Source organism: Anastrepha ludens, chromosome 3, assembly GCF_028408465.1.
Source record: "Anastrepha ludens isolate Willacy chromosome 3, idAnaLude1.1, whole genome shotgun sequence".
NCBI lineage: Eukaryota > Metazoa > Arthropoda > Insecta > Diptera > Tephritidae > Anastrepha > Anastrepha ludens.
The window spans coordinates 3,890,929-3,903,415 of NC_071499.1; the positions used below are offsets into that span (position 1 = coordinate 3,890,929).

General features: G+C 42.9%; 1 protein-coding gene across 2 annotated transcripts in view; it reads right to left on the reverse strand.

Moving 5' to 3' along the window:
- Positions 1-11,401, reverse strand: part of LOC128856876 (uncharacterized) — a 34,581-nt gene extending 23,180 nt beyond the window's left edge. For both annotated transcript variants that reach the window (XR_008453870.1, XM_054092294.1), the window contains exons 1-2: positions 6,349-11,401; positions 6,151-6,229 (exon numbers count right to left, since the gene is read on the reverse strand). Coding sequence is in view for 1 of the 2 variants with exons in the window: in XM_054092294.1 (XP_053948269.1) it covers positions 6,151-6,229; positions 6,349-10,705 (4,436 nt within the window). In the remaining variant the exon portion in view is untranslated. The remainder of the gene's footprint in view (positions 1-6,150; positions 6,230-6,348) is intronic.
- Positions 11,402-12,487: the final 1,086 nt, after the last annotated feature.

Below are 12,487 nucleotides of genomic sequence, written 5' to 3' on the forward strand. Positions count from 1 at the left end.
AGAATTTATTTATCTTGGCACCGCCGTTAACAGCAACAACGATATCAGCCTGGAGATCAACGGAGAATCCCTCTTGCTAATAGGTGTTACTATGGGCTAAGTAAGCAATTGAGTAGTCGAGCCCTCTCTCGCATGACCAAACTGACACTTTACAAGACGCTCATCACACCCGTGTTGCTTTACGGCGCAGAGGCATGGGTAGTGTCACAAAGCGATGCAGCCGCTCTTGGGGTGTTCGAGAGAAAAGTTCTTCGTAAGATCTTCGGTCCTGTGCGCGTTGGCGAAGACTACCGTTCAAGAATGAACCACGAGCTGTATGAGCTCTACGCCGACATTGACGTAGTTCAACGCATCGCCATCCAACGCCTGCGTTGTCTAGGGCATGTCGTGCGTATGGATGAAGAAGCTCCAGCAAAGAAGGTGTTCGAGGCCGAAGTCCAAGGGAGCCGACGCAGAGGAAGACCATTGCTCCGGTGGAACGACCAGGTGGAGGGAACCCTATGCTCGCTTGGTGTACAGAATTGGAGAAGGCGCGCGCGGAGCAGAGGCGCCTGGAGAGAGCTAGTAAGATCGGCCGTAACTCGGTAACGGGTTGTTAAGGCCACCCAAGTAAGTAAGTAAGTACACATTGGATTTCAAGGCTGATATTAATTTCGGTGTTAAAACTGGTTCCAAAATAAACAAAGTCTCTTGCTATTTCGAAGTGAGAACTGCCATGGGTGACATGGGTGCTGATACACGAGTGTGCCGACTGTTTCTTTGTTTTGACAGGAGATACTTCGTCTTATCTTCATTCACCACTTAATCCGTAAAGGATGGTTCCAAATATGGAAGTCCCCGTAATTGAGGAAAGAGGAAAGCCTTAAATCGCCATGCACCTGGGACTGGCCAGGACGATTCTTCTGCATACGGTCCAAGCAGCTCACAACCTCCGAATTTCACTTCACCTGGCTTCATTTATAACCGAACTTATTTCGGAAGTTGCTTTTGTAGCAAAAAAATGGATACGTTAGTTTACCTGGTTGCATTGCTTTCAAAGTTTCGTTCCTTTAAAATAATGCTGAGGTCGAAGTCATCCTTCAACTGGAAAAGACTCTGCAAACCAGTGTTCAGCACCCCGTTTTACCTTGCCCAGCGCCAGATAGGAACTCGATTAAAATCTTAGAAATGTACTAGTAAAAGTCGAATAATACGCCCAGACTAGCAAATGCTAACTACTATAAACTTTGTAAATTGTTTTGGAGAAAAACTTCCTCCCATTGGCAGTAATTTGTAGAGGCAGCGCAAAATTGAAGGCCATTCACGTGCAACATCAGAAGATTGGTTGAAGCACCCACCAAGAATGTATATATGTATGTGCATCAACTAAATATACATCTACGTATTTGAATTCGCACACTCACAAGCATGAAGCGCACCTACAGACACATAAGTGCGAGTAATTGCTGTTCCTGTCAGCCAAATTAATAGTTTAAGTGTGAGATTCGTTTCGGCGTGATTGAATGTCGAAAACATTGCTCAGCATTTATTGGCGATTTGTTGCAGACTACTTAATCAGTTGCTACGGGCAGCATTGCCATCTAAATGGAAGCACTGAAGCGTTGTGACATGAAACCAAGCGTAGCATTTACGAGTAGTGGCACTCAGCCATCGGTTCAAATGTAATGCTTAGGCGGGAAGCAAAACACTCAGAAAGGAAAGCGAAAGCCAATCAATCGTTGAGTGGGAAAAAGGCGTAGAAAGCAGTATACCCTTGCACAAATGCTTTAACTCTTTCATTTAATTTAATTTATATTTAAATTTTCGGCCTTCTGAACTTAAATGGAGTTCCTGTGAAGTTTGTGTAGTTCTAGAACGACAATTTGCATTCAATGATCAACTGTGTTTTTGTTTTTTGCATTTGAAATGATTTGTAAATGGCTTGAGCTACAGAATTTTTGATATATCAGTATATGGTTTTCTTTATTTTTTTTTTTTTAATTAATCCATATTATCCCAAAATATTGTTTAAAGATTTCCAGTAGATCGATTAAAATTGTTGAAGTTATCAGTACATGAGGGTCCGTTGCTTTAGGCGGAGTTTTTATATCTGCTCGATTTTAAAGAGCTTTTCTGAAGGTTGTCAATTTTGAAGTCCGTGTACGCCATAACCCCAAATCAACTCGATCAATCGTTTGCAGTTCTGCACAGTATTTCTTCACATAATTCACCAGTTATCCCTGAAATTGACTGAATGTTTTGTTGCGAATACTACGAAATATTTAGAAATCAAAGAAATCATTATGTAACAAAATGGTTATTTGTTTCGGATGATTCTATTTGCGAGTTATGATGCACACCACTAAGTAACTTTTCTCCGAAGCGCTTCCGGAGATTTCTTGTTCCTCGTTCAATTTAAAATATTTTATTTATATTTACTGCAATGGAAATTCATGAAAATGTTCAAATTTTAAGTTGTTATAGGGATAAACTGAAACTACGTCAAATAAAAAATTCCGAATTAAAACCAAATTATCTGAAATGACATCGAAACTGTGCAAGATTTTGCGCTAAGTAATCAACTTTTAAGAATTTCTAGTGACTCCTTCTGCATATATCGAAGTTCTAAAGACAGTAGTGAAAGCCTGGATTGATAGTTTATGCAGTGACAGCCCATACAACTCTCAGCAAAACTCTGTTTTCTCATACAAAGCCATGGCGACACAAGATTGGATGGCTGGAAATTTCCTTTATCACGTAACACCGAAGTTATAGTCGCCTAACTCCCCAGCCCTTAACACAGCGTGATTACAAAAAGCATCCTCATGACACCATTTCTTCTCTGTAGGCTGGAATTAATACCGATATACTCAATAGGAACCCGAATCGAAGAGGTTATCGCAGCTAATGGAAATTTTAATGAATGATTTTATGGCGTATAAGAAGTTAATGTTGTTTAAACAATTCGTGATGCTTCATTAAGTTTTCTTCAAAATAAAAGGTAATAAGTTTTACTCTCAAGTTGTCCCAAATATCATACTAACCCTGTATATTGAAGGACTCCAAAAGTTACGACTGAATGTGTGGATTGGGACATAAATTTGGAATTGTACTACAAAAGTGCAAAGGAGTACCAGTAATAAAAAAAATGTATTATAAAGGGAAGCAAATAAAGAAGGTTGAATTCAGTCCGGATCGAAATTTATATATTCGCGCATATATTTAGAAAAATAAAATTTGGCTGGCTGCTAACTTTTGGAATTAATCAAACTCATAAGAGTTGTAGGTTGTAACATCAAAGGATGGGTGCAAATTGGGTTAAATCATTTAAAAAGTGAACGTGGTTTCCATCGGAGATCAATAATTTCTTCGTCAGTACTAAAAGAGGTGGGAAAAAATGGGCGAGCATGGGTGAATTCTAGTAAGTTGTTGTCGATGTATACGCGTTTTCTCAAAAATAGGGCGTGACACCGCGCGTTTTACAAAAATTTACTCGCGTCATAATTCTTATATTGGGTACTATATTTCAGTAATTTAACATTCTTAAATATTAAAAAAAATTTATTGTAAATTTTTATTCGAAATTGTGACCATTTGCTTTCACATGAGCCTTCAGCTATTGCAGCACGCACGATTTCCATGAAAGTGCGATCACTGCTCGAACGAAAGATTGTTTCAATCTCTCCAAATTTCTGCGAGGCCTTCAAAAGGCCATGTTCCCCATTTCTGTTCACAAATTGTAGCCGAATAGTTTAAGATCTGGACTTCCAGACGACCAATCTTCTGCGGCTATGATCCTAAAAATATTTTTTTTCAGCCACTGCTGGGTGGTTTTCGCCTATGGGCTAAAGCGGAACCTTGCTGGAAGACCCAACGCTCTCCATTGAAGAGAGTACTCCTCAACTTCTTCACCACGCCTACTGAGACATCCTCCTGGTACACTTTTGCCCTGGTCTTAACCCCATTTTCGCAAATATGATACATCTCTTCATCGCCTTTACAAGTCACTCCTCGCCAAACCATTACGGAGGCTGGATGGTGGCCACGCTGAACCCGTGAAAGAATATTTTTGCATCCTTAGAAGTTTTAGCATAGGTTTTGTTGTTTTACGTATTAAAAAACCTCTTCAATAGTGAACAATTTTCATCTGAGAAAAGAATATTTTCATGGCCGTTGACTGCGTGCCACCGAAGAAGCTGCTTGCATCTGTCCAGTACAATTTTCTTCAAGCGCATTGACAAAGGATCACCAGTTGAGCGACGGAAGGCTTCCATGCGGGGATCATCTTTAATTAGTCTTGACATGGATCTGGTCGATACATTCATTTCCCTGGCCATGATTTTGTGCTTTCTTATTTCTGGGATTTCTGCAAACTCTTTCTCGAACGGCTTACATGGCTGCACTGCGATTTTCCTTAGCTCCCCACTATGAGTAGGCAATACATACGAACAAAAGCAAAAAATAACGGAACTTTATTCTGCTAATTTGTTCCCGTTGATTGCATTGAAAAATTTGTCACAGAATTTATGGCAAGACTAAGTATGTGGGCAAAAAGTAAGGTGAATTTGGTTGTAAAATGAAAAATCTTTATTTATTCTTGTAAATCAATTTCATCCCCTTCAAAATAATCCCCTCTCGATGAAATACACTTATGCCAACGATTTTCCCAATCCCCGAAACATGCCAAATAGTCCATTTCCGGTATAGCCATCAGCACCTCCTTCGATTCAGCTTTTATCTCCTCAATCGACTCGAAACGCGTGCCCCGGAGTGGTCTCTTGAGTTTTGGGAATAGCCAGAAGTCACACGAGCCAAGTCAGGCGAATACGGTGGTTGCGGAATGATATGCGTGGAATTTTTGGCGAAATGGTCACGAAGAACGAGTGCAGTGTGAGACGGTGCATTATCGTGATGCAAAAACCAAGAGTTGTTGTCCCATAATTCTGGTCTTTTTAGACGAATTGCTTCACGTAAACGACGCATAACGCTCAAATGATATTCCTTATTAACAGTTTGGCCAGGTGGAAGGAATTCATAGTGCACCACACCACGAAAATCGAAAAAAGCTACCATCAAGACCTTTATTTTTGAACGTCTTTGACGTGTCTTTTTTCGGTCTGGCCTCGCCTTTAGCACGATATTCGCTTGATTGGTCAGTTGTTTCAGGGTCGTAAGTATAAATCCAAGTCTCATCTCCCTAATGATGCATTTGAGCTTATCCTGATAGTCTGAAAGCATTGTTTCACACACACATCAACGCGAGGACTTTTTTCCAAGAAATTGAGAGTTTTCGGTACCAAACGAGATTTGACTTTTCGTAGGCCCAAATGGTCTTTCAAAATGGTTTTCACAGATCCTTCTGATATTCCGATCATATCAGTAAGGTCTTTAACAGTCAACCGACGATTTTTGAGCACTAACTCCTTCACTTTATTGACGTGTTGGTCATCTGTTGACGTCGATTGTCGTCCGGAGCGCTCCAAGTCATCAACACGTTCTGGACCCTCTTTGAAGTCTTTGTACCACATATAAACATTTTTCTGCGACATGGACGAATCACCAAATGCCTTCTGCATGCTAAACGTTTCCGCAGCCGAAATTTCATTCCGCAAACAAAATTTGATGGCACTTCTCTGCTCAATCAAATCAGACATTGTAAAAATCGAAAAATGCACTCTTGGTCGTTTGGTAAACACAAGCGTAAATATATTACTGATAATGACATTCACATGAAAGTTGGCCCAGATGTTGTTAACAGTGCTGCCAAATCCCGCGAAGTTTGACAAATAAATTCACCTTACTTTTGCCCGCAGTATACTCGTATGAGTTCATTTAATTGCTCATTCTGCTAATTCGTTTAGACCAAAAAATAAATAATGCAAAAAAATATTTTTTATTATAATTCACTAATTATAATTAAGTTTGTATTTATACCGTTAAACTCATATGGAACAACGACGTCTGGTATGCATATACATATACATAAATTTATTGCTAACTAAGAACTGAGCCCTCACCAACTTAAGCCCTAACGGTGTTACCGGACCAATTTAGTCTAAGCGGAATTTCGCAGCTACTTAATATAAGAAAGTATCTAATTAACTTAGCTTTAAGTAAATCAAAACAATGCGATTATGTCAGATAGCATTTTATTTTCCGCTTTGCGCTTACCATTTCATGGAGATAGTCACCACAAGCGGCAGCAGCATAATGGAGATTCCAATTATCAACGCATAATTATTTTTAAATACTGCAAAGAGAGAAAACAATTGTGAGCTTGCGTATGGGGATGTTTAAATAAAGAAATAATTTATTTGCGTATATATAAATGAGTGCACATACAGATATGCATGTTTCGTTTCTACTCACCCAATTCGATTGCAGTTGGATCCTCCCTTACCGAGTAGGCCGTGGCGTTGCTCATACGCTCCGTAGACGTTCCAGCGTAACTGCCATTCGCAATCATGGACAATGGTAAGGTCTCGTTGCCACTGCGAGTTAAAAGCTCTTCCTCCAGACTGCTTGGCATTGCTGCGGCTGGTTGGCCAGCCATCATCTCACCGGAGCCCGCCACATCAACGCTCAGTTCATCCTTTCGCAGATTATTTACGCCATGGTTCACTGTGAAGTGTGCATAATCGACTACGTGGTGCGCCTTGTTGTGCAATGCCGTTGGATTGCCGAACGGGTAAGAGCCCTCGACTCCATCAAAGCCACCACCGCCGACGCTCTCGTCTATCAGATCGCCGCCATACTGCATGGAAGACTCAACGAGTCTGTCGACGTCATTGCCATTTTCATCCAGCATGTTGTTCTCGTACATGCCTGAGTGCTGCTGGTTTGCTTCGTCGGGCATGAAATCGATTTCCTTGAGTTCAATTTGCGGCGGTAGTTCACCTATAACGGGCACACCAATCGACATTTCTGGCAAAATGGCAGGCTGTATGATAACGTCTGGCAGCAGTGAGGACGTTGAAGGAATTGTGGTGGTGGCGCCTGTACCTGACAACTGCTCTACTTCCATTACAGATTCGCCAACATAGGTAACATCCAATGGGGGTGCCCCGTCACCTTGGCTCCGAAATATCTTCAGTGAATCGGCGGTGTTGCGTAGTGGCGAAAGAATGATGTCTTCTTCGTAGCGATTTTGCTGCGGTAACAGCTGTTCGTCCAATCTGGCTGCATTCGGATGTGTGCTGGCTAAATAATTTGCCGGAAAGAACTGATTCTCTAATCTAGTTTTCCGTATTTGCTGTTGCTCATAATTTGTGTTTGCGGTGGGAAGAGACTCACCCACTTTCACTTCAGTATTGGAAATGTAGAAAATTGTGTCTGAGTCCCGATCCATTGTCGGCTTACGTGGTGGAGGAGGCGGAGGCAATGGTGGCTTTGGCAACGCGTTCTCTTTTTTCAAGTCAGCCAGGAAGAGCTCGTCGGACATTTGTGGAGGTTTAACCTTAACCTCGGGTGGAAAATATTTGATGTCTTTCAACTCAACATCCGACTCGGGATCGGAACGAAAAGTGAATATCGGGTTGGGGTTCTCTGCACTCATTAAACTCTCAGTGCTGTTTTCGCCCGTATCGATTATCTCCACCACTAAAATCTCATCTCCTCGCTCGACATTTTCTCGAGTGCTGGACTCACTATTGCTCGGTGCAAGTGGTTTCATTGAAATGGCTTTTGCGGTTTTGGCCAACAGCTCATCCATGTGATTCGTTCTGAAACCGCTGCCCGTGTAATCTGGCTGCCGGTACGAAAACTCCAGATCTTCACTCTCATTGCCAATGCCCTCGGAGACGTTGATATGTATTTCAATAGCGGCTGGTTCCGGCTTGCCGGAGGCCACACTTAGATGTGGGGCTACGCTCGACTCCTGTGTGGCGTAATCGGCTCTATCCACAACATATTGTGTGAAACGTTCCTGTGGTGCGGCAGGTGGCTTGGTAGTGCCCACGTGCGTATCCAGCTCAGCTTCCAGCGGCAAAGCATAAAAGCCGTCACTATCCTTAAAGTTCGTCGATGCTACGATGGAGTCCACAGTAGAGTCGTACACCTCAACTTGAATGTCAGATATTTTCGACTCGGTGCGTACATTGCTTACACCTTTTGGTGGGCTAAAAAATGTTTGTTGTTGTTGATTTTGTTTATGTTGAGATGGTTTGTAATGCATTGTCGATTTTTCTTCACCACCACCCGCAGGTTTAGTGTTCAGCGGTAGGCGCGTAGTACTCATCATCGATTCCGGAACCTGAAAGACGGTCGTTGAAAGCATGGGCGTGCTCGGCTCTGCAGCCATTTGTACAAAGGCGGCCGAAACTGGTGCTGGCGCTGAAGTTGTTGTGGTCGCCGGATTTTTGTTTGCTACTACATCGAATGCTTTCGGGACCGCGGCGTTGTTTTGCTCCATCAAGGCAGTCGGGGCTAAGATTTCTACAATGCGGCCATCGCGCAGCTGGGATTCTATGGCGGACTCATGATGCTGTTGTGATTGCTTACTTGCATGTACAACACTGAAACGTTTCTCCTCCATTAGTATTGGGCCCAAGTAGCCATTATGCACTGGTTTCAGGGTGGGCGTTGCTTTAGCGAACTTTTCGGCATTTTTTAGGTAACGTGGCGTTGGTGGCACTTCTGTACTGCTGGCGACAATACTGTGCTCAACCATGGTCAGTGCTTCTACGGGGGGTGTGGTTTGCGGCAGCACGTCGCTTTGTCTGCTGTTTTCGTTTTTAAACAGTTCTGCGGTGTCAACAAGATTTGTTGTTCTTGCGCCGGCGGTGGTATTATTTTCGGCATGTAATTCCGCGCTCACATTTATGTCAGGAACCAGCAAGTAATGCTTATCGGTGAGCTGTTTTTTTCGTGTCTTTTTGACACCATCATGGCCATCGTCGTCGTCGACGCTGGTGTTATTGTTGCCGTTGCGAAGTTTCTTTGACTTCGGAATCGATTTTAAATCATGTTTTTCCAAGTCAATGAGTTTTATGATGCCCTCACTCCCACTGGTATCGTCTTTGTCTCGCTTGACGGCCTTAATGCCTTCATGTCGGCCAATAACGGCTTCATCGCGTTGTAACTGTGCCGCCACCTCCGCATCGGTCTCCAATTCGGCTTTCTTGCCTTCGCGGTTATCAGACACATCGTCAATAAAAATGATGCCACTATCCTTGTTCGTCACCCCTTGGGTGGGTTGCTTTGTTAGCAAACTTTTTGTTGTCGTTTCAGAAGGGTTCGCAGGTATTTTTGTTGCCACTGAAATTGAAGTAGTTGCTTTTTGCGCTGTTTCTGTGCTAGTTGTTGCTCTGCTAACGTTTATGGCCGGTTGTTTTGCGGCTATGGCTGCGTCGCCTGTAGGTAGCACGGACGATTGTGAAAGATTATCGCCAATGTTTGTAGAGCTCCTTTCAATTACTGTACTCAGGAGAGTGGAACTGTCGTTGAAAGATGTTGTTACTGTCGGGCCACTTCGACTGACACCATCAACTCCGACAGTTTTTGTGAATTCGGTGGTTGTTATTTTACTTGTTTTTGCTGGCTGATGCTCGATTATGCCACTGCTAGTAACTGTTTCGACAGGTGTTGTTGTCTCTTGTGGACGTTTTGTTGTTACTGTTATCGCTTTTGGCAGCGTTTCAATTTGGATTGCAATCAATGGCGCATTTTCTGTTGTCGCTGAGATTGCCTTTTTTGCAATTTCCATTACCGCTGCGTCTGTTGGTGCCGCCGTTGATGTTGTCTTTGCCGTTGTCCCTGCCGTGGTGTCGTGCGACTCGATGAATGTTGACGTTGCAGTCACTTTTTCTACATTTCCTGACGATGTTACTTTATCCTGCTCAACGCCATGAAAGTTTGTTGCCTCCGCAAAGTCCAAAGCTATGCCGCCCCCATCTTTCTGAATTGCGCTTTCCGCTGCTTCATTGGAGCTGCTCGTGCTGGATGCCGTTGCTGTAGGTGCCAAGGTGACTTCTGTTGCAGTCTCGGTTGATTGTGGCATGTTGCCAGCTGCTGCAGACACAACGGCCCCGGATGTGCTTGCCTTGTTGTGTGTGATACCCTCGCTGCCAAGTTGTGATGACTTGCGGGTGACTTTAACGCTTTCCGGGGCCAATGAGCCGACGCTCGAATTTGTAATATTTTCTTTGGCGGAAGGTGCGACTGCCAAGCTCTCCCCAAAGTGTTGTAAGCTCGTGTTTGTTGCCAACTTTATAGTTTTAGTAGTTTGCATAGGTGGAATGGCGCTAGTGGTGGTAGCTTCTACGCTCCGAGTTACCGGATTTGCAGTGGTAGTTGCCTTTGCCACTAACGTTGCATCACCCAACACGTCCTGTGTCTTTGAGACTTTTTCCTTACTCTTCTCTCTTCCTTTTGCCGCATATTGCCACTTCTTTCCATGTTGCAATTTATATGATTTACCTTTTAGTTTCGGTACGTTACCTTTGCTGCCAAACTCCTCAATGTTCCCTTCACTCGATGCCTTTGAGGCGCCTTCGACTGCTGGAACTGCAGCGCTCGGAGCTATTGTTGTGGCCGTGCTCGCGTGCACAATTTTTGGCGTTATGCCAATTTCCGCCGACGTTACAATCAGTGTGGGTGTATTGCCCTCCACGCTAACCGTCAAATGATGAGTAGGCGCCGTGTCGCCGTACTGCATCTGCAACAAAAGCAATGCACAAAGCCAAAGACTGGCTAATGCACTCATGTTTACTAACAGCCCCCTCGCCATTTCCCTTTAAAATGCACTTTTACTTGTTGTCCAGCTGCTCGCTCAAATCCAATGTTTCACAGATTCCCCCTCGTCGCTCCTACACACTTTATGAACTCATCCAAATTGTATAAAGTGTTGCATACATTGTGGCCCCCATTTTCATTGGAAGTAAATTACAAAAAAATCCTAAAGTATGCACCGCGCTTATGGTGCGCGTTACACGTGGCAAGGTCGTTGGCGTAGTGCGTAAATTGTGTAACTCCTGCCCCAACGATGGCTGTGCGCGCTGAGATAAAGTTTTCAGTGATGTAATACGCGACAATGGCACCACCAACAACGACCGCAACAACTTCAATGCAGGGCGTTTGCTTGTTTCTCCTATTTTGTTAATGTTTTGCGCCAAGCGAACGAAAATAGAAAGAACAACTGACGCATTTAGTGCTCTAGAAAAGTTTCCAAGTTCGTTATACACTCGTTTCGTTTTGACAATGGTGATGCGCGTGCAAAGACTGAGTCCGTCCGACTTGTTGTTGTACTACGTGCAGTGCAAACTTTCTCGCCAGTTTATAAAACACGGCGCTGAATGCTGACTGCGGTTGTCGATGAGGTCGCTCTCGAGGCAATGGTCTAAGTGTTGGGCTCCGGTGGGAAGCTGGCGTATTGTGTACGCTACTTTGTGTCTGCGAAGAAAAAAGAAAAAGTGTATTGAATAGTGCGAAGGGTACACAATGAAATTAGCAGCGAAAAATTCAATTTAAAGACATTTGGAAAACTTTCACAACTCTAGCAGGGAACTTTCAGCTGGGGAAAACGGGCATTGAAGGAATCTGTATGCGTTTAGGAGCGTACCAACACCTATCCGTGACGCGCTGGCAAGTTACAAAGCTGTTAACAACTATGTATACCAGGATATTACTATTTTTTATACATGTTTGTTTAAAAATGAAGGTATTTCTGCTCGCTTGCAAGATGTTTTGTGGATGTACATGTATTCATGTATTGAATTTAACATTAACACAGTGGCAAAGTGTCCAGAAATGCGAGGTGTGGCTGTTAAATAACAAACCTGATGTTGCTATATAAGAAGCATATTTATTTCTTTACTGACTGTAAATTAAAAGATTATTTAAAATTTATTATATAAAAGTTATTATTGTACTCGAAAGCTTAAAAAGAAGTATAACATAGCCGAAGTGCGGGAACCTGTAGTTTCACTTCTGTAAAGTAGTCGACAGCCTCCGTTCACAATGCAGTTTTTTTGTTTTTGTTGTAATAAAGCTACGAATCGTTTTAAAAACTACTGAAACTGATAACCTCGCTCGACACATTCTGAATTATTCTTTTCTCAAATGTCATATTTTGGTTTCTTTTACGTTACTAATGCAAGGAAAAATATATTTCCATCAAAGTTCGACTTTGTAGAAACCAGAGCAATTTTTTAAATATTTAAGACAATTATTTGCCTTCTCGATACCAGTAAGACAAGTAAGTAACAAATGAATCGCTTCTTTGTTTGCGGCTACCTCCGCTTGCAAGATACCAAGAGACCTGAATTTGAGCTTAATAAGAAGCTTCTTGCAGAATACTCTTCCCCCAACCCTTCCGCCACACAAACTCCGTGAGCATGTTTACAATACTTTGACTCCAAATGTTGTACACCGCTCACTCCTTCCTTGAGGAGATATAAATGGAAAGAGTTCCGCTCGAACCTAGCGAGGGTGTGCACTGGTCAGTCGACATGGGATGACCTCAAACTATTAGTCAACACTTCACTTTTGTCCCGAAGTCTACACCGAGGCA